Genomic DNA, 22,272 nt, shown 5'->3' on the forward strand with positions numbered 1-22,272 from the left:
GTGTTTCTGATGGAGCTGGGCCTGTCCTTACTGTGCTCCCTTGATACACACTCTTTTTTTTTTCATTTCTGAGTCCTTTTATTTTTTTTATAAATTTATTTTTTATTGGTGTTCAATTTGCCAACATACAGAATAACACCCATTGCTCATCCCATCAAGTGCCCCTCTCAGTGCCCGTCACCCAGTCACCCCCACCCCCGGCCACCTCCCTTTCTACCACCCCTAGTTCGATACACTTCTTGTTGGGACATTTCACATGACCTTTAGGCTTGGGGACAGATTCCAGAGTTTGTCTTCCCCTCCTCTTGTTACTGGTAGCCTGGACCTTTCTCATTCTCAGGTTTTAAAATGAGTATTTTTAATAGATGGAGTCCATTGTCCTCTCCCAGACAGCTATCCTTCCTCGTACTCATGGTTTTAAATACTAATTGTTTTCATATATATTAAGCACTAGGGCTTATTATTCTATTCACAGAGTTCTTTAGAAACAAAACTGGTGACCTCTCTAACCTAAAAACTTGGTTCTACAGCTCTTGCTTTTAAACTTCACTCTGATTGGTTTATTACTTGTTTCACAAGGAGTGGTTGTGCTCTTGCTCATGTCCTTGTGTCTTTTTGTTTACCTTAAAAAATGACCAGTAGTTTCACAGGGCTGCTATATAGTCTGTTCACTGTTCACCAGTAGGGGAACTGGCGTCAGCAGTAGTAGCTTGGGTTGTAGTCATAAGGGTAATAGGTCAGTGGACCAGCCTAAATCCATTGCCATGGCGAGAAAAACATCTCAGAAGTGGGTGCATTATCACTGTCCTTACTGCAGGACTGCTTAACAGAAGAGTACAGGTACACCATACAGACATTTGAAGATTAAACCACATTTGTGGAGCATCTGTTGCCTGAGGCGGTGGAAAGCGCCCACCTGAAATAATCTGTTACGATCAGTGTTTGAGTAATTAGGAAGTCAAGAGGTCCCTTAGGTCAGGTGGTTTTGGAGCAGGTGTGTCATTGGGCCTCATCCCTTCTACTTTTCAGAATGGTCAATAAACATGTAGCAAGCCTGTAGTGTTTTAGTTTAATTGCAAACGTTAGTGAACGAGTGTTCTATTAACCTGCTTATGAATTCTAGGAATTTTGGAGAGCAAAAGGCTGGACCTTGTTAAAGAGAAAACCATCAATCAGACCATCGGAAAAGTGGTGTATTATGCTGCTGACCTGCCAATATGGTGGCAGGTCCCACAGTATGTGCTGATTGGCATCAGTGAGATATTCGCCAGCATAGCAGGTGAGGCTTCCCTCCTTCCCAGCTCTGGGGCTCGAAGGATCCTAAATGAACAGGAGCATGGTGTCTTGTACACACCCTGTTAGAATGCACGGAGACACAAATAGCCTGCTGCCCCTTTTGTTTCGTGGCAACAGTTGTGGTTCATGGTGTGAGTTGTTCAGTGGTACCGTGGCTGAGGTTCTCGTCTCTAGATATAAAAACAGGGTTCCCAAAGACATGTCCATGACATCGTCTGTTGCCTTGGAGATGCCACAGGAGAAAGGAAGAGGAAGAGCTTGTGGTGGGTGGTTTCTCCCAGGTTGGCTACTTTCTAACCTCAGCTCTGTGGTCACACTGCAGCAGCCGAGCCACCAGAGCTCTGAGTGTGTGAGGTCAGCTTTGTGCAGGCGGCAGACCTGATTCCTAAAAGCTGTTCGCACAGGCCTCTCCTGTGAGCAAGGTTCTGTGGGGTGTGGACAAGTACATGGTGTGCAGACCTGTTCCCAGATGCTGGAAGGGAGGGAGAAAATTCATGATGACCAGAGCCGATCTATTGTGGGGGGGATGTAGGTGGTGGTTCTTCCTCCTCACCTTCACCAGACTCATCAGAATGGACTCATGAATCTGTAAAGGAAATAAATCAGACTGGTCCTTCATTTGGAGTACGTTATACATCTCTACATGCAGTTGTTATAAAAATCAGAATTTTTAGATGTCCATGTTGAAATTATTTTAAAACCTATTGCCTTTAAGATAGAAGTCTTACATAGAATCCCCATTTTAGTCTGTATACATTGTTTTCACAGTCTCCTTAGTTGCTTCTTTAACCCTCAGATGAAGAAATACTAGAGCCAACAAGTCAGATGTTAATAACCCTTAAGTTTGAGAGCAACAAAATGACGTTTTGCTCCATGACTTGAAAGACTGTCACAGTGAATAGAAGGGGCCCTTGATTTCTTGACCTTGTGTTAAATACAGTCTTCCAAATAGGGAAGGGAGCTGCCTTGCTTTCCCAAGTCCCCAAGTGGGGCCCCTGCTAACCCCGCCGTATGTAGACGGGGTCAGCCCGCCTCTCACGGAAACCATCCTCTTCTTTTTATAGGTCTAGAATTCGCCTATTCAGCTGCCCCCAAATCCATGCAGAGCGCCATAATGGGCTTGTTCTTCTTCTTCTCTGGTGTTGGCTCATTCGTGGGCTCTGGACTGTTGGAGCTGGTGTCCATCAAAGCCATCGGGTGGATGAGCAACCACACAGACTTCGGTAAGGGCTGCACTGTGTGTTTGAACATGGCCTCTGACAGGACCTGGGCTTGGGCTGCAGCGGGTGTCCAAGTGTTTGTGGTCGTGTTAGCAGAGCACAGCTGCCCAGGAGCTGCTAACGTGCAGGTCCTGGAGCTGCCTGAGACTACTCCCCACCTGATCTCCCACATCCTCACAAGTTTGTTGGGACACAGATGAGCCTCTTTCTGTTGCGGGGACAGATGTGCCTCAGCCAAGTGTGCCGGGTCTGCAGGGCTGCCACTTACTTGAAATCTCCTTCATCAGTAGGCTGCCTTTTCCACCTAATATCTGCCACAATCTTTGTGAGGCAAATAGAGTCTGTATCACCAAGTTCCTTTTATTTACCTGAGTTTGTATTTTTTGTATTTGGGTTTTTTTTTTTTTCTGACAATACCTTTAAATTCTCTGCTTTATTTTTATTTTTTCTTTAAGATCTTATTTATTTATTCATGAGAGATGCACAGAGAGAGAGAGAGGCAGAGACCCAGGCAAAGGGAGAAGCAGGCTCCATACTGGGAGCCCAGTGTGGGACTTGATGCAGGGACTCCAGGATCACACCCTGGGCTGAAGGCAGACGCTCAACCACTGAGCCACCCAGGCGTCCCAAATTCTCTGCCTTTAATAACACGGACAGATAATTTCCTTACTTTAATCACAGCTATGACTGGTGACCATCATGAGGGGATTTTATAGCTGATGCTGTTAGGTGGCATATCGGGGCGCTGAGCAAAATCACTCACAAAAGATGAGAGTTTTGCTGTTTCCCAATTTATGGTAGCTTTTAACTGGATGCAGGAGGTGAAGGTTTCTACTTTTAGGTAATAAATCCCCATGTAACTCTGATGAAAGCCTGGGGACTTTCCCCAAGAAAATACAGAATTCCAAAGGCCCCTCCCAGATTGAGTTAAAATTCCTGTCCTCACGGATGCCTGAGTGGCTCAGTGGTTGAGCATCTGCCTTCGGCTCAGGACATGATCCTGGAATTCCAGGATCGAGTCCCACGTCGGGCTTCCTGCAGGGAGCCTGCTTTACCCTCTGCTTGTGTCTCTGCCTCTCCCTCTCTGTGTCTCTCATGAATAAATAAAATATTTCAAAAATAAAAAAAATTTCCTGTCCTCAGGGGTGAGTTTAGGATATGGAGTCCCAGTGTAACTTCTAGAAACCTAAGCCACCCTCGAAGCCCTTGGGCCTTGGCCACACTGCGTTCCAGCTGTCAGAGCATGTTCACAGCTGGCTCAGGTCTGGTTGTTTTGAAGAGAGCAGGAGGCTCTGGGGCTTTGCTGTTTATTCCCGGGCCCCTTGGACAATAAGCAGCTGTGGAATAGGAAACAGGTGCATGGTGGCTTCTGGGAATTTTCGTGGATTCTTGGTGTCCTGTGATCTGTTTTTCTGCATACAGGACAAACCTTCAGAGAAAGCTTTGCTGCAGAGACCAGAACTCTGTGATTCTTCTGTTTCTTTGTCTTATTTTTCAGCGTATTCTGAAAGATTAATTTTAGTGATTTCAGCCCCTCGTTGCTGATTTAGTATCTCTGACTTTACTGTCATTGGCCCTTGACTTCTGACAAGGTGGCTTCCAGCCCATCCATTGTGAGGTTCATCTCGACTTGTCAGGCATGGCACAGACATGGGGTTTAAGCTGGATCCTGTGTGTTAGTGTTATTTTCATAGCAGTGTCCTAGAACAGCCCCACACCATATCTCGTGGCACAAGGAGACCTGTCCTGTCCTTATTTTCACACCAGTGAGAAGAGGTTCAGTGAACCATGCCCGCAGCCCACTTGGCAAGAGGAGGATGCGGATGTGGGAAGTGCCCGGTGGGTCAGGCAGCTCCTCTCAGCTCCCTCCCACTGGGGATTTGGGGGGAGGATGGGACCAGGTAAGCCCCCACCCCCCACACCAGAATAAAATCTTCAGTAGAAGGAGTGGCAGGTGTCATCCTGGGCTCTTTGTGTGTCTCTCTGCACAGACTGTGCTCTTCCTGGCTCTGCTTTTCCACAGCTTCCTTTCTGTATATGGGTTCAGGTTGCTGATGAAGGAAGCAGGTAGATTTAGAGCATCCTGTGTAGTTACAGGAATGTGGTGTGGAGGAAGAGTCCCTGTTCTTACACCATTCCCTTCTGTACTTGTTCTCTCAGGAGGCCAAGTTTTCATGAACATCATCATTTAGATCTAGGATAATTCAGACTAAAGCACAGCAATCTTTTTCTTTTTTTAAGGATTTTTTTTTTAAGATTTTATTTATTTATTCATGAGACACAGAGAGAGATAGAGACATAGAGGGAGAAGGAGGCTCCTTGTGGAGAGCCTGATGCAGGACTCAATCCCAGGACCCCAGGATCACAACCTGGGCTAAAGTCGGACGTTCAACCACTGAGCCACCCAGGTGCCTAAGGATTTTTTTAAAGATTATTTTTTCTAGAGAGAGAAAATCCTCAAGCATATCCCATGTTGAGCAGGGAACACCCCCCCACACCCCAGTGCAGGGCTAAATCCCATGACCCTACGGTCACTACTTAAGCCAGAACTGAGTCAGACACTGAACCACTGAGCCCCCAGGCTCCCCTAAACACACCAGTCTTTTTTTTTTTTTTTAAGGATTTTATTTATTTATTGATGAGAGAGAGAGAGAGAGAGAGGCAGAGACACAGGCAGAAGGAGAAGCAGGCTCCATGCAGGGAGCCTGACGTGGGACTGGATTCCGGGTCTCCAGGATCACGACACCCTAGGCTGAAGGAAGTGCTAAACTGCTGAGCCACCCAGGCTGCCCAAAGCACACCAGTCTTAAGCACAATTTGAAACATGTTTAATCCAGATCAGGATACAGGACATTTCAGGGGGCTTCCCTACGGCCTTCTGTACCCTGTCCACTCACCACATGTTCTGCAATGTCAAGCCCTGTGGACTCTGCTGATTTTGTGCTGCTGTGTCCTGCTCCATTCCACACGTCTGTGAATCATCCCCTGTAACTGCTTTCTTCTGAGGAGTAGCTGGTGGATGAGTCAGTCACAGTTCACTGATCTGATCTACTCTTGCTGGGTGTGATGTTTCCAGTTTGAGGCTGTCATGAGTAAAGCCGCTAAGGACCTTCTTGCACATATGTCTGGGGACATTGTGTGAGATTGTTGCTCCGGGGCCCAGGAGTCTGTCACCCAGAGTTTACTACCTTTAGGTCTGCGAAGAAGCCCAAGGAAGTACAGGGTGACTGCTTACAGGTAGTGAACTGGCTTCTGAATACCCTTCCTAATCCCACACAGGTCAACCCAAAGAGGGAAAACAGCGTGTAGTTCTCTTGGTATGCCAGCTTTGAGCTTCAGAAGTTCTGAAATGTATTTATTTGAGAGAGACTGAGTAGTGGGGAGGGGAAGAGGGAGCAGCAGACCCCACCCCCCCCAACGCTGTGCAGAGAGCCCAGTGGGGTGCTCAATCCCAGGGGAGCCCAGGATCATGACCTGAGCCAAAGGCAGACATTTAACCAACTGGCCACCTGGGTGCCCAAGCTTCACAACTTTTAAATGACTCCTTAATTTGGGGAGATGCACATTTCAGTATCAGTGCGTAGAATGACGTCATTATTATCCTAACAGCAATCTCCTCTGGTAGCACGGAGCTAACACAGCAGTGGTGACAGTGTACCCTGGGCTCCACGGGGTGTGCAGGCCTCCCAGTACCTGAGACAGAGCCCAGCACACAGTAGGGGCTCAGTCACCGTTTTTTTTGTTTTGTTTTGTTTTTGTTTTTGATCAGTCACCATTCTTAACTATCTGTTGTAGATGGTCTGCTAGAAATTTGGGTATTACCAGATCCCTTCCCAAACCAATCCATGTGGGAAGTCACTGTTTTCTGCAGCCTGCTTGAGCGCTTGTACAAATGTGTGTTATATAGATCCTTAATTGTGCTTACAAATACAAGCACCATAAAACACTGGCCATTAGTACTTGTTCAGACACAGAAGGGAAGTTCCAGAGTAACCCAGACAAATGGAAGCCTCGATTTTTAAATTAAGCGAATCAGAGAGCTGCATGTGATACACGTGAGAGAGAACAGCTTTCTCTGGAGACACTGCTGACCAATACATCTCTTTGCTCATCTGTCAAGAAATGTGTCAGCCTTTTCAGTTGGTGACAAATGGTGTAAATGGTAGGACACCTGTGGGCCATGGCGATGGGGGTCAGGCTTTGTAGGGAGCTCAGGGCGATGTGCTGTGAGTGGCTCTGAATGCTTCAATACAAACATCGTATTTCAATACATTCTTACTTCTCCACATTGAGTGGTTGTGGTAAGTGGTGCCTTGAAAACTCGGTTCTCCATCAGAAAGCCTCCCAGTTTACAGACCTGACGGTCCTGGACCCACATGTACAGTGAGGATGGTAACAGGCAGGCGACAGTACAGCCTTAGTGCGTCCTGGGTCCAGTGTTGGGTATGTTACCTGCACATTTGGCCCTCACGATAACACTGTCTGCTAGCTGCTATGTTTTCCCCGTTTCACAGATGGAGAAACAGCCCAGATACAGCAGGCCTCTTGGCTTTGAGCTTTGTTGGTTGAGCTTCAGGGTCTGTGACTCTAACCTCTTCAGCCTAGTTGGGGTGTATTGGGAGCTAAACGGAACAGTGTGTGTGTGAAAAAGGCCATGCTTAGTGCTTGGGCCAAAGTCAAGCATTCAGTAGGTTAGCTGCTGAGATGAAGTGTGTCCCTGTATCACCCTGAGGATGCTAAAACCTGAACATTTTGGAGAAGAGTTTTAAAAACACACTATCTACATGTAGTATGTGGAGTGTATGTCAGCTACCCGCCCTAGCTTGTGAAAGACACGTGTGTTGGAGGGTGCTCACTATACCTGAATTACTGAATGGCACAAGGCATCCAGAACTCCTGACTGGACATGGCATCTGAGCTGTATCGAAGTGTGGTGTTGATAAGGATCCAGATTCTAGACCCGAGCCGTGGAGAACATGGCTTTCAGGATCGGCATGAGGATGGCCTCCTTGGAACAGCTGTCCATGCTAGGCCAGCTGTCAGTCCTAAAGGGGAGGGAGCTGCTGGAAAAGACGAAACACCATCCCGTCCAGTGTTTGCTTCTAGGGTGGGGGCAGGAACACAGTGGGGTGGTTTTTTCACTTTCCCCAAACTTTCTGCACTGGAAAATTTTAAGGAGAAAAAAAAAAAGACTTTCTCCACATGATTTCAGTTGTGGCCAGTGGACGCTCACCTCATTTACCTCCTCAGATTCTCTTCAGCCCATTGCATGGATTCTCTGGGGGATGTGGTCAGAAATAGGCTTTGTTACTGCATTCCCGTGGCCAGGGGCTTTGTCCTCATCCCTTTGTCGTCCAGCGGGGAGACGTTTGAGGAGCAGGGAGCGCGGTTCATGCCAGAGACTGCGGTCCAGAGCCTGGGGTAGACACACAGCTGGCTTCAGAGTGACTTTTGCTGTGGTTTTAGAAACAAAATACTTGTGTGTTTTGAATTACAAAGATATAATTTTTTTTTCATTTCCTTTCTTTTTTAATAACTGCAGTTAAAAATCACCCTGACCTTGATAGGAACCAAACATAATAGATAAAATCTTGAGAAGTCCCTAAGTGCAGCTGATGTGTTTCTCTCTTGTGTCTTCGTAGGCAATATCAATGGCTGCCATCTGAACTACTACTTCTTTCTCCTGGCTGCGATTCAGGGAGCCACCCTCCTGCTTTTCCTGATTGTTTCTGTGAGGTACGACCGGCAACGGTCACGGGCAAATGGGGCACCTGCCAGCAGGAGGACCTGATACCCCCGAGGCCATGTCTGGTGGACCGTAGGTGGCCATGCACCAAGCAGGAGATGCTTCTCCACCTTCCTGACCGTGCACATGGGGCACCTAGACTGTTTGTCGTGTTCTCCCAGATGAGCTGGGTAAGTGCCTTCCTGTGGTCTCCCATCACACGGGGCCCCCTGGAGCAGACGCGAAGCTCCTCAACAGAAGCTGTGGCGAGGTGATAGGGGCTCGAGGAGACTGCGAGTGTGTTGGTCGGTGTCTTCCCATGTTAGACGAGGGTGACCATTCCCTCCCTGCAGACAGGATGATCTCACTTTTTTTTCCCCCTTTTTCATTAATAAACATCTTATCTTGAGAAATAGGAGGGCTTTTTAAGAGATAAAAATGTAATCTGATGCTGCAGAGATTTTGTGTGAAGGTCTCTCATAAGCCACCAATCTTGCCACTGCTGGCTTGTCAGAGCAGGCTGGTACTGAGCGTATTTCATCTGCTGCTTCAGAAATGACTTACCTTTTCAACTCTTGATGTTGAATTTTTTTCTTAAGAGCTTGCATCAGGACCTATTTAAGACCATGTGTCCTAACTAAGCTACAAAGCAACTTACAGGGTATTTTAAACCTTGCTTAGTCTGTCCTTCTGTGACATTTCCTTTTGGACGCCATTGAGCTTGAAGACCAGTCATGGAGAAATGTTACCTTACTTTGAACAGATTTAGTGTCATTCAAGACCGTTGGCAGTGTTAAACGTTACCTGTGAACTTCAACTGTGTGATAGTCACCGGCTTTTGTATTGTTCTCTTACATGGATGTGGGGGTTCTAATTTTGTCAAATAAACTGTTCTTTATCTGTTGCTGTATTTTTGGTATAACTTTATTATGAAAAGTCCCTCAAATGTGAGACCCATTAACTACTTCTCTTTGTGGTTTGTACCTGGTTTCCCTTTTTTGGCTTTGGACGTTATAGGGGTTCATAAACTGCCACGTGGGAGGTGCAGTTTCTTGAATCAAAAATTGACAAGAATTATAATACCCGCTCTTGTCACAGCTCTTTGATTTTTCCAACGTAGTGATTCTTAAGCCTGCTCTGTATTAAAATACAGTTTTATACCTGGAGGAAAAAATGAACACAAAACCCCTGCTCTGTTGTTTGTACGTAATAGAAAGTATGGAAAACCATAAGGAAGTCCTCTGACTGGTGGAGTTCAGGCAGAGCAAAGACAGATGACCAAGTTGTCAGTGGGGCTGACGGTGTGAGTCTGGGGTGAAAAGCACCACTCTCAGAAATAGTGTCCACTAGAGATATAGTTTATGTCTTCAGGATATACTGAAAACTGTTAACCCATACTGTTAACCCATTGAAGGAAGTGGCGGGGAAAGGGAAGAGAGGGTTGGGTGATGGGGACAGGCGGTCCCTACCCCGTCCACTTGACAGTGTTTACGCCCTGGACACATGTCCTGTGACCATCCCTGGATCTGTCCAGACCATCCAGGAAAGTCTCCCCAGGTCATTGGAGGACTGACAAAGCAGTCAGAAGGACAGCCTTAGAGTCTGTCTCAGCTGAATTAGGTTGTAGGTGATCGGCTTCACCCTATGGCGCTAAGCAGTAATAGATGAAAAAAATATATACAAAACCAATATCCTGTCGTGGGAGACTTTAGAAATGCTGTACCCTGAAGATGGGATATGTCTTTAGCTCATTGGTGTCAGCCTCAGAGGGCCAACGCTCATGCTCCATTTGAAGACGCTCCCGCCTGCCTTATCTGTTGAGGGTGTGCCAGGTGGGGCTCTTCATTTCTCCCCAGTATCTGGGGCAGACTCGTAGAGGTTTTAATAAGACGGAGCTTTCCCACACGAGCTTGGGGGAACAGAACCTTGTTTTGGTTTCAAAGGGACCTGTGAAGCCTGTCCATGACGTTCAGGTATGGCCCAGTCGGTATGTCCTGCTGTCTCTCTGGGACCTGGGGAGGTGGGGGATGGTGTCCAGTGGAGCATCCTGCCACCTCACTGGGCAGAGGTTGAGACACCCCTTGTCAGTGGATGGGAACACATGGTCCTTTATGTGACCTCGCAAGACTGCAGTGGCCCCCACTGGCTGCCAGATTCTCTGAAATCTGATACCAGAGTGTTCCATTGGTGCAGAATGACCCCATCACTTAAAAATCAAAGTGCATTTAAGAGGAACACAGTGCTGTCAGAACCTGAGATTGCTGTGTACACCATGTGATTCACTGTTATTAAAATAGGCCCAGTATTGTAGGGGCGCTTTCCAGTTGAATGAAGTCATTAGAGCAGATGCTTTAGAATGTTTAACACCTTGCTCTTTTGGAAACAGGGCCTTTTTGAGGAAACAGGGTGCCTGATTGAAACAACATATTAAGTGAGAAGTACAAACTAGAGAGCAAAGGGGGAAAATAGTCAATGAGACAACGCCACATAACTGAAAAATCAGCGTTTGCTAATTTTCAGATCGGCCGCAAGCCCACGGCTCCTTGGCAGGGAAGCCAGCGTGGTGTTAGCTGGGGGTTACATCTGTCCTACACACTTTACCCAGCCCTCCAAACCAGCATTGCTCTGTGGAGCTTCCGCGTCACAGAGTCACAGGCTCCCGGAGGGCAGGGAAGGGACCTTGCAGGAACCCTGTCCTTTCTCCTCTATGCCCTGCTGATTTTCCAGAGACTTCAGGACCCAGCAAAACGGGCCAGATCAGGAGCCAAGGAGGTGACAGACTGCCTTGCGTTTTTGAGAAGTGCACGGTCAGCCTCTTGGCCTGCAGGACTCCACCGTTTGCAACCTGCCACTGGCACAGCCTCCACCACCTTCCCTAACTGCTGGCAGGCCCAGGGCCAGCTGCCCTCAGCACTTGTTCCTAAAATCAGATCAGCATCTCAGTCACTAGTAACGCGTATGGAGTTCAAGCTTGGAGACCTCCCTGGACATGTCCATCAGGGCTCTCCACCTGACTGCTGACTCCTTGGGGCTGGAGATCCATGTTCGGAGTCATCTGTGGGGAGGTGATGCTTGATGCCTGAGCCTCCCTGAGAAGGATCCAACCCTGGCTGCTCCCAGGACCTGAGGTCAAGGAGGTGAGGGTGGAGGAGTGTTTCCTGGAGAGAGAGCGTCTGCCCCACATCCCTGCCAAGTGGGATGACCGCCTTCTGCGGAGCGGTGAGCCCAGCTGCAGGGCATTGGCTGTGCAGGTGGACAAGGTACCCACTTGCCCTGAAGGGACCCAGAGGAGGGGGCTTGTAGCACGGGCTGTGGGGGCAGAGGTGGTCCTCCATTCTGTCCCTCCCTTCTTTCCATTTCTGTCTTCTCTCTCTCCCGGCCCTCCTCCTTCCTCCGAGAGTACCAGGCAAAGGGAGGTCTTTGTGGTCATTCTAACTCTTACAGAATGGAGAATCAGAAGCTTTAGGAGATTTCAGCTTCTATATGAGGGGATATGTGGGATGTGGCAGAGTGCTGGACACCAAAGTGATGTCCTCCCTGCCTCAGGTGGGCAGGACTCTGGTCCCCTGAGAGGGAAGAAGAGTCAAGGTGGGAATGTTTGGAGGCCCCTTGCATGTGGCAGGACATAAACCTGCACACAGGAGCCCCGGTATGTAGAGGATACTGCCTCTGTGTCCTCAACTCTGTTAGCAGAAGCCTAAGCAGAAATGCAAGGGATGGAGAAGGGTGCTAAAAACACTGGGTGCTGCCCACAGGTGTGCATGCAGGGCCAGGTGGGCCCTGTGAGACATGCAGCCATGAGGGTGTGAAGCCTGGACCCTGCTTGTAGTAGACCCCCCCCCCCCTTGGTATCTGTCCTGGCAGAGAAATAACTGGCTGCGGTACCGGAGTGAATGGTGTCCCCCAAAAGTCACGTCCACCCAGAGCCTGTGATTGTGGCCTTACTGGAAATAGGATCTTTGCAGGTGGAATCAAGATGTCACTCTGGAGTTAGGTGGGCCCTGAATCTAGTACAACTGGCATCCTCATGAGCAGCGAGCACCAGGGAGGCATCCAAAGAACCATTAGCACAGACTGGAGAGACATCTCTACAAGCCACGGGAGGCCGATGGTGACCAGCAGCACCAAAGGCAGGAAGGGCTCTCCTCCAGAGTGTGAGGGGGGGGGGGGATTTCTGTAGTTCCAGACCCCCCACTGTGTGGGACTTTGCCCTGAGCACAACAGCTTCCTGGGGCCCTGGGGCCGCCCTGATGCTGGTCCACCACCTGGGTGGATCAGCACACTGGAGACGAATCCCCTGATGGTTCTGCAGCCTAGAAATCTCTCAGAGCCAGCTAGTTGGTGCCTGTATGGCCATGTTCACAGGTTTAGGTGTTTGCATGTGCCGCTACTCTGCCTGCCACAGTGGCTTGCCGGCAACCCAGATTCCAGAAGGTCGAAGCCACTGTGTGAGGCTCTGACATGTCCCAGGAGAAGTTCCTAATCCATCAAAGGTACTTGCACACACACACTCGGTGAAATGCTACCATCACTCCCTCTAGGTCCACTGGTGCTAATAGCCAGCAAAATTAAAGATATCGTGACAGATCCAGACATGAATTTTTATGCTTTATATTATCACATACATTCACATGGTACAGATGTGGACATGAACCAACTAGCATATGTGAGAAACTGAATTAGGAAGAACATGGGTTCTCCCATGAATCCGATACTGTCAGGCCCCCCAGATGCCGAGCACGGCGCACCAGCCAGAAAACACGCACAGTCATGTCAACTTCTCGATTTTGATCCAGGACTCTTGATTTTTTTTTTTTTTTTTTACATCCTGAGCACAAAAGTGGTATGTTCCCAAAGTCAAGAAAATTACAACAGGCCATTTATATCAATTGATAGTTAAACATTTACTCTGCTTATTAAGGCAGATTAAACCGCTTTATTACCCTCACTGCTCCAACTAGAATCTTGTCTCTGCCAGGCAGAATGCTCATCCGTACGGCTGCTCTTCGTGTTCTCAACGCAATTTAAAATCCATCAGGGAAGTGGGAAAGAGGAGCTCTGGGGCTGTCACCAGGGGACATCTTTGAAGCAGAAATGTGCTGAGATGGTAAAGGCTTTGCCGCCCTCACTGCCCTTCTTGGGGCGGGGCTTGGCCTCCACCTGGAACCTGCTGTGAGAGGAAGAGTGTCACTGCCCCCGCGACCCCCCCCCCCACTCCCACTGCCTGACATTTTAAGTGAACAGGTGCACATGGGACAGCCGGCCTGTGGCTTGCACACAGCAGTGAAGGTTAGAAATCGTGGCACATGGCCCTTAAGGTGGCTTCTTAGAGATAATTAGTTTTCTTGGGTGCCAGCAATAGATGAGTTTTTTCTCCATTCTGTTAACTGTAGGCTAAAATTCAGATCGGCATTGTCATAGGCTAAATAATCTCCACCCACCATCCTGAAAGATATCTGCGTTCTAATCCCTGGAACCTGTGAATATGTTTCCTTTACGTGGCAAAGGGGACTTTGCAGATGTGATCAAGTTCAGGATTTTGAGATGTAGGAGTTATTCTGGATTGTCTGGGGAGATTTGGAATCACAGGGTCCTTATAAGTGAAGAAGGGAAGCAGGAGATTCAGAATCAGAAGTGAGGACAGAAGTAGAGGGCAGAGTCATGCCACTGGTGGTTTGGAAGATGGAGGGAGGGGCCACAAGCTCCTTGCTCTGCAATACTCAACCTCACTGTCCTCACCCTAATCCTGGCCCTGCTGTTCAGGTCCACCCACTTTCTCAGTCCACAGGGTATAACATGTGCAGCACTCCCCAGAAGCCCAGCAAAATCTTTTGACTGCTTTGACTAATTGCAAATGGGTGATTTATCTAAAGAAACCTCAGTTCACCAGAATTTACAGTCTCACTGCTACATGAGTCCTTTGTCGATCCTGGAGCTGGAAAGGATGGACATCCTTCAGGCATGATCACAGGAGCCTCCAAGTAGATTTATGCTTGCCATTTTAAATTTTAAACTCAAACCAAGCTAGTTAGACCCAGAGGACTACTTGCTTACTGCTCTTCAGGGCTCAGATATTTCAAAGACATAAACCAAACTGTGGAGTTCAGCAGTTTGCTAACATCCCAGACACCACATAAAGTGCAGATTTTCATTCACAGTGAGTCGTGATGCTTTTGGAAACAAGAAAGTCAGAGGAGACTTGGACCATTAGTGTGGATCAAATGTCACATTCATCTGTCACTCCTATCATTCATCCATTCAACAAATACCTCTGAGCTACTTGGATCTATTTTAAATTCGGGGGGGGGCAGCTAGGAATAGAACAAAGTCCCAGCTCTTCTGGAGCTCATGTTATATTGAAGGAGACAAACAGTAAACATGTAGGCAAACAATAACATGTCTGAAAGTGTAAGGTCTGTGGTGAAAACAATATAAGATGATAGTGTAGCATGATCCCCTCTGGTGAGGCAGTTAATGCAGAGCAAGACTTGGAGAAGGCGGGCAGCCCCGGTGGCGCAGCGATTTAGCGCCGCCTGCAGCCCAGGGCGTGATCCTGGGGACCAGGATTGAGTCCCATGTCAGGCTCTCTGCATGGAGCCTGCTTCTCCCTCTGCCTGTGTCGCTGCCTCTGTGTGTGTGTGTCTCTATGAATAAATAATAAATAAATAAATAATAAATAAACAATAAGTAAATAATCAATCTAAAAAAAAAAAAAAAAAGACTTGGAGAAGGCCACTTGCCTGTAGACCCCTGCCCCTTCTTGTCAACTAAGCCCATTAGGATCTGCCAGTTCTTGTTTGTCCTGCCATCTAGTGGCTAAAAATGGAACCGCAGGTGATTTTCAAAGCCTAATGAATTTTTTGAGTGCCTCTACAGTCTAGGAGCTAGTAGATAAATAAATCCTGGAGAGATGATGCATATCACAATGATTATAGCCAACCATGATGTATTACAAACTTTGAAGTTGGTAATAGATCAGATGTTAGTTCTTCCCACACAAAAAGGAACTGGTAATTCTGTAAGGCGAGAGAGGTATTAGCTAACACGACAGTGGTGATTGTATTGCAGTTTGTACATGTATCAAATCAACACATTGTACACCCCAAACTTATGAAGTTGCATGGCAATTGTATTTCAGTTTTAAAAAACTAAAGAAATTTGCATCAGGACAAAAAACAGAATCCACCAAAATGTTTATATGTCATATGGTCATTTGAGTGATTTTTCTGAAACTTCTTACGTTCAAAGTCAACAAAATTATTGAGAACCACTTAAAATGTATTAGGGTTGATATAAGTTGCATTTGTCTTTAGCTTCATTACACTTCTTGCATACAGGGTCTTGTAACAAGGGCTGATGAGATCGAGCACAAGTATATAGTTGTGTTTTGTGGGGTCTTGTTTTTCTTTTTTTCTTTTTACTTTAGCATAAGAGGATTTGGCAGGTTGTGGATTTTCTTTTGTAACACATCAAGGATCATGTGCTGGTTCTTGCTTAACAGTCTAAGCCTGAGTTTGAGAGCAGAACCACGTCTGTGAGCCCATGTCTGTCTGGAAGAGAGCCTGCAATGGGGGCTCAGAGCAGCAGTGGGGGACGGGGAGTGAGAAGAGGGAAGGAGCAGATGAGAGACAAGTTACTAAGTTGGTTGCTGCCACCACAGGTACCTGGTCCTGGATTCTGTGGGTCCTTTGGAAAAATCTAAAATGTATCCCAGAAGTGTCTGCCTGGGCAAAGGGGGACAGTTCATCCATCAGTCCCATCCCCCACTGCCAAATGTGGCATTCACTCCCAGTCTGCTGGTAGGTCACCCAAGGATGAGGGCTGAGCAGGTCCTCAGGCATCCCACCCTGGGGAGTCAGAAAACACCCAGGGCAGGAGCCAGAGGCTTCTCCTTTGCCAAAAAGGCTTTGAAGGAGAGAAGTGTCCAGTCCTGAGGACTGAGCCAGTAACCAGCCTGGGGAGTTTGCAGAAAAACCTCTCAGGGGCAAGGGAGGCTCACACACAGAAGCAAAGACCGCCCACTTGCAGGCAGTGGAGTAGACGTAGACAGACCCCTCTTATCTATGCCTTCACTTCTCCCAAGAGAGAAAATACTAGGCCTCCTCCCCTCCGTCAACCATGGAAACACTTCTAAGGGCAGAGACTCTTGACGGACATGGTTTACCCCTGTGGGTTCTGGGAACAGGTGTGGTCAGATCCGCTTGCTGGCCTCAAGGAGAAAGTCATCTTTGAGGGTTGGACTGGGTCAAGATCCTGAGCCTACATAAGGCTAAGCTTGAGTATTTTTAAAAATTCACCCAATATATCAGCTTTCTGGTGCTGTTGCACCAAATTACTACAAACTTTGTGGCTTAAAACAAATGAAGTTTATTCTCTCACTATTCAGAAGACCAGAGATCTGGCATCAAAGTGTGGACAAGGGCCATGTTCCTTCTGAACACTGTAGGGGAGGATGCTTCCTGCCTCTTCCAGCTCCTGGGGGCTCTAGTGTACCCAGTGTGTGGCCGAATCATTCCCATGTCTGCCTCTGTCTTCCTGTGGCCTCTCCTGTGTGTCTCTGTGTGTTCTTGATCTCTGATAAGGACTCTTGCATTGGGGTTAGGGCCCAGCCCAACCCAGTGTGAGCTCATCTCTATCCTTCCCTTAATTATATCTGCAAAGATCCTGTTTCTAAATAAGGTCACATTCTGAGGATCTAGGAGATTGTGAATTTGGGGGAACACCTGTCAAACCACTACAGCCAACAGTGGAAAATCCGGAGATTTTACGTGTTTGGTTTTTTTGTTTTTTTTTGTTTTTTTTTAATCTAAGCCTCTGAAGACATGAGAAAATAGGTCAAGATGGGATTCCAGTCCCTGGGGCATAAGTGGGAGCTGCCTCTTTTGGAAGGGTGTCTTTCTGATTTTCACAGCTCCTGCCTCATTGAGGAGGCACACATGCAGCTTCCACCAGGCTATGCAATGTATTTATGTCACCTGCCTGGGCCAGGCACGGTCTGAGCTTCTGGCCCTTGATATGAGACGTGCTGGTCCGTTATGGTCATTCAAAACAAAAGCACCGTGAGTTGTCAGCACTAAGCAAGATCTTTTTATTAAATTGCCAAGCACGGTGCTGCATGCCACTCAGGGGCTCCGCCCAAGGGGTGGTCTGCTGTCTTTTGGGTGTATCTCTGTGAATCTTTGAGGGCACTCCTATGCTGGGGACTGGCTTGGTGTTGGCCTCTGAACTGTGGGCTGTGTCCTGTGGAAATGGTGACAAAGCCCAGAGCTAAAGCTTGCAAACCACAACAGTGGGGTCTCCAGGGGTATAAGTCTGGGGATCTGGGACACTGGTTGTGTGCCTGGGTCAGTAGAGGACAGCGGGACCACAGTCCTGAAAATAAAGAGGTGGTCCTGGAAGGGGAACCCGGAGCCCAGCTGTGGCCCATGGTGCTTCCAGGTCTCACATTTGTTCAGGTACCACAGTGAGTTTGCCGCTCCACATGTGGCTTCCTAGGGCTGTTCTGACAAAGTATCATACACGGGGGCTTCAAACAACAGAAATTTGTTGTCTCAGGGCTCCAGAGTCCAGCAGTGTAAGATAAAGTGAGGGCAGGACTGCGCCCTCTGAAGCCCCTGTGGGGGGGACCCTTCCTCGCCTCTTCCTGAGGCTGCCACAACCCTGTGTTCAGTCTCTGCCCCGTTGCTATGTGGCCGTCTTCCTCTGCATCTCTGCATCTTCTTTCCTGTCCCTGAGGACCCCAGCTATTGGACTCAGGGCCCACCCTGACCTAGCACTTGATTCCACCTGCAAAGACCCTGTTTCCAAATAAGTTCACACTCACACATCCTGGGTTTGGCCCTGGGTCTTTGGAGACATTGTTTTGGTGGACACAATTCATCCCACAATGCCCAGTATTATTAATATTTTTCTTTAAACCATGTGTTTTGTCCCACCTCCATGAGAGCAAGCACAGAGTGCTGGTAGGGAACAGATCCAAGAGCAGATTCCCCAGGACGAGTCCCAGCCCCTCTCCTTTCTAGCTGAGGAAGGAGGCTCCAGGTGCTTGTGGCCTTTGCCGAGCCCGAGAATAATCGTACCTGCCTAGTGAGGTGGTCAGGGGAATGAAACAAGCGGATGTGTGCATAGGACCCCGACCGGTGCCTGGCACACAGGAGAGGGGTGCCGAGGGTGTCCTTACATGATTTATTATAAAAGAAAATCATATCACACTCTTAAATGGAAAACCACAACCACACACTAACAATGAAAGACAATTGTCAAATTAAATGTCATAGAAACAGCTACACATGGTTCCCCACCAATGGCTGGCCCCTTAAAAAATGAAAGTTAGCGAGAGTTGGAGCAGTGTTAACGCCATGCTAGCACCTGGCTCAGGCTTTCTCCTGGGTCTCCGGGGAGATCGCAAAGGAGTGATTCTCTCACGTGGAGTCTCTGGGTCAGTGCAATTTCACGCCGTCATGTGTAGCCTCAGACCATGGCCCAGAGCAGTGGACTCCTGCTTCCCTTGGCTTCCAGTGATGGGGTGTGGCGGAGAGCGGGGTGCTGTGTGTGCGGCTCGTTCCACAGGGTGTGAGCATGCCTGGTGCCAGCCGAGCCAGGCCAGCAGGTCCACATACCAGGCCATCTCCCCGGAGATCAGCCCTCCGTCAGCTGCTGCAGGAGGAAGCAGTCCACACTCACCCTAGAGTGGCGGCTGTGTTTGGTCCCCAGTCCCCAACAGCTCTGTCAGCAGTTGGAGTCTGTAAAACAAAGTCCCCCTTTGTCTTCAGATTCTGCATTGAGAGGGGGACCTGCCAACAGCAAAGCTTAGTGGCTGTCTCCTCATACACTCCCCCCACATGAATGTGTATCTCCGTGTACACACCAAAATGCAGACACACATGCACATGTACTCAGGCACGTGCACACACACACACGTGCATGCATGTACACACACAGGCACACGAGGGTCCTTGGTCCTCTTGCTCCTGCCAGCCTCTCCACATGCTAACCTGGAGCCGGGGCAGGAGAAATGAAGCTCACTTTTTAATCCGAGGGATTGGAGGGATTGGAGGGATTAATAGAAGAGAGGGGCCGAGCTTGCCCATTTCACCAATAATTCTCCCTCTCTGAGCTTCTGAGCATTGCATGCACGTTATCCTACATGGATGCCCCCTCCTTTTTAATTAAATGATACAGGGGCACCTGGGTGGCTCAGTGGTTGAGCGTCTGCCTTTGGCTCAGGTCATGATCCTGGGATCCAGCCCCACATCAGGTTCCCTGTGGGGAGCCTGCTTCTCCCCCTGCCTGTGATGTCCCTGCCTCTCTCAGTGTGTCTCTCATGAATAGAAAAATAAAATCTTAAAAAAAAAAAAAAAACACTTGTTAAATGATACAAAATTCCCTGTTTAAAAAGTAACGCACAAAGCCTGACTGTCATATAAAGGAGAATAAGACAAGCCCCCATGCACCACCATCCAGGGAAGGAGGTACTTCGGAGCCTGCTTTGTGTCCTCCTTTGCCCCATCTTCTGTTGGGAAGTTTGTATTTTTCTCTCTTTCTTGTCTTCATTATTTTACTACACATGCACGTGTCCCAAACACAATTCTTTAGTTTTGTACACAGTGGAGTGTTGCACGGATGGATTCACGCCGTAGGCATTCTTGGATGACTGGCTGCAGTGTTTTGGACATGGAAGCCGCTCTGCCGATGCACCCAGCTGCCACCCACTCATCTTCACTCCCACATGGTTTTCTGTTACGTGGCTGCAGCACAATCGCTTTATCTGGTTTCCGGCTGGTCGCATTTGGGTCGGCCCAGATTTTTGCCAACAGAGCTGCGTATGGAGAGGCTGGGACACATCTGCTACACATGCCTCCCCAGAATGGAATTGGTGGGCTTTCCTTCCTGTTTATGTGCTCAACACCTGCCCTACTTCTAGGACTCCATCCACAGTTGTGTGTTCTGACATATGTTCAGATCGGGTGCTCCCCCTTACAGCCCCTTGCTCCACTATGAGTTAATAGCAAGGACATTGGGGGCCTTAATCCCCCCAGAGTGACGTGCATGATAGCATGAGCCTGAGCTCTGGAGCCACCCTACAGAGGTTCAGGGCCAGGCTGCCACTGGGGAACCTGAGCCCTGAACAAGTGATTAGGCTCAGCTTGGCTCCTCCTGGCTCTGCCCTGGAATCAGAAAAGACCTGCAGTTCCCCGGCAGGGTTGGGGGTGCCTCCTGGAGCCAGGCAGGCAGGGGCACAGAGGTCAAACCCCGAGAGTCCATGGAATGCCTCGGCCTGGGTCTGGGCTCCATCCGGTTGCCCAAAGCCAGCTTGTGGCCGAGCCCAGCGCTCAGTGGAGAAAACACATTCCATTCGAAGGGGCACCTTAGCAAGGGGAGGAGGGTAAGAGATGAGAACACAGGAGTCCCCACCACCTCATCTTGCCTCCCAGGGAGGCAGGTCAGCCCCCTGGAACTGTCGGTTATTCAAGGAGGCCACATAGGCAGCTTGGCAGCCGCAGACAATGTGAAGGACGGAGGACCCCCGGGAGGTGGAGGTGTGGCTGCATCACCAGTACCTGGAATATTCCTCAGAGCCAGGCAGGGGTACGGGCATCGGGTGGCTGTGAGCAGGGCAGTGATATGATGCATACGATCCAGGATTTTTAAAAATTGCTCTGTTTGCCGGGTAAAGCGTGGCGTCAGAGAAGCACGAGGCACTGCAGAGGAGGGGAGCGTTTGGGCCTTGGTACCTCCAGGCTACCTCTCTGCCCTGCCTGCACTCTCAGGGGTGAGCACTCTGCATTTGGCCTTAAAGGACGAGACCATTTCAAACAGAGAATGTTTGATGGGGAAAGAGAGTGCATCACTGGTTGCAGCAACACCACCAGCAAAAAGCTCAGAAACCGGAAAGAATAGAAGAAATCTCACAGGAGCCAGTGAAGTGTACCCACCAGGAGGGACGCCTCTCCCCATCCCTCCTGGTTTCGAAAAGGAAATGTCCGTCCCTTTACTCAAGAAGGGTGACCGATCATTTATCACCTAAGCCAAGACATCCTTCAGAGTCAGAGTTTTAGAAATAGTTAATGCTCCACTCCATAATATCTTTATGGACTGACAGATTGGTTTGATGATGTCAGTGGATCTGTGAGATGTATCTAGAAACTATTGTCAAAACTATAGTATTTTCTGAAAAAATGTTAAATTATTTATATTAAAAATAGTTTGTTATTCCATTTTATATAAATATTTTATATTCATTTAAAACTAATGTAAGCAGGCTAATTATTCTTGGTGGATGTATTAGGGTTCTCCAGAGAAACAGAACCAATAGTACACATGTGTATATAATACATATAGTATTTATATACAGAAACAAAACATATATAAGTCAAGTACATATGCATATGTGTATGTATATATGAAACACATGTAAAGAAATATGAGGAATTGTCCATGTGATTATGGACCTGTGATCTTGTCACCTGCAAGCTGAAGGCTCAAGAAGGCCAGTGGTGTATGTAGTAAGTCCCATTCTGAGGGTTGGAGGGGCTAGAAGTCCTGATGGTTGGAAGGGACAGGGGTCCTGAGGGTCAGGGGGAACAGGGGTCCTGAGGGGCAGAAGGGACAGGGGTCCTGAGGGTCGGGGGGACAGGGGTCCTGAGGGTCGGGGGGACAGGGCTCCTGAGAGGTGGAGAGGCAGGAGTCCTGGGGATCAGGGGCTCCAGCTCAGCAGTCAGGCCGAGAGAGAGGGAGGAAACTCTTCCTTCCTCTACCTGCTGGGTTTCCTCAGAGCCCCCAGTGGATTGGGAGGGGCCCGCCCACGTTGGGCAGGGGCGTCTGCTTTACTCATCTACCAATTCAGAGGTCAGTTTCTTCCAGAAACAACCACTCTTGCAGACAGACCTTGAAACAGTGTTTAAGCACCTGTCTGGGAAGTCAGGTTGACCATGAGATTAACCATCATATTGCAGATTCCTATCATTTTATTAGTTTCTCTGTCACATCTGTCTCTAATACTCTGCCAGTTATTTTTTGAATGAATACATT

At 48.4% G+C, this 22,272-nt stretch overlaps 1 protein-coding gene across 1 annotated transcript in view; it reads left to right on the forward strand.

Annotated features, from left to right (window-relative positions):
• The window catches only part of SLC15A4 (solute carrier family 15 member 4), a 28,264-nt gene extending 19,113 nt beyond the window's left edge, over positions 1 to 9,151 (forward strand). Inside the window, exons 6-8 of the mRNA XM_038574734.1 lie at positions 1,124 to 1,279; positions 2,361 to 2,519; positions 8,159 to 9,151. Of these exons, the coding sequence (XP_038430662.1) occupies positions 1,124 to 1,279; positions 2,361 to 2,519; positions 8,159 to 8,307 (464 nt within the window). The 3' untranslated portion in view covers positions 8,308 to 9,151. The remainder of the gene's footprint in view (positions 1 to 1,123; positions 1,280 to 2,360; positions 2,520 to 8,158) is intronic.
• The last annotated feature ends 13,121 nt before the right edge of the window (positions 9,152 to 22,272 follow it).

Source organism: Canis lupus, chromosome 26 (genome assembly GCF_011100685.1).
Source record: "Canis lupus familiaris isolate Mischka breed German Shepherd chromosome 26, alternate assembly UU_Cfam_GSD_1.0, whole genome shotgun sequence".
Classification (NCBI taxonomy): Eukaryota; Metazoa; Chordata; class Mammalia; order Carnivora; family Canidae; genus Canis; species Canis lupus.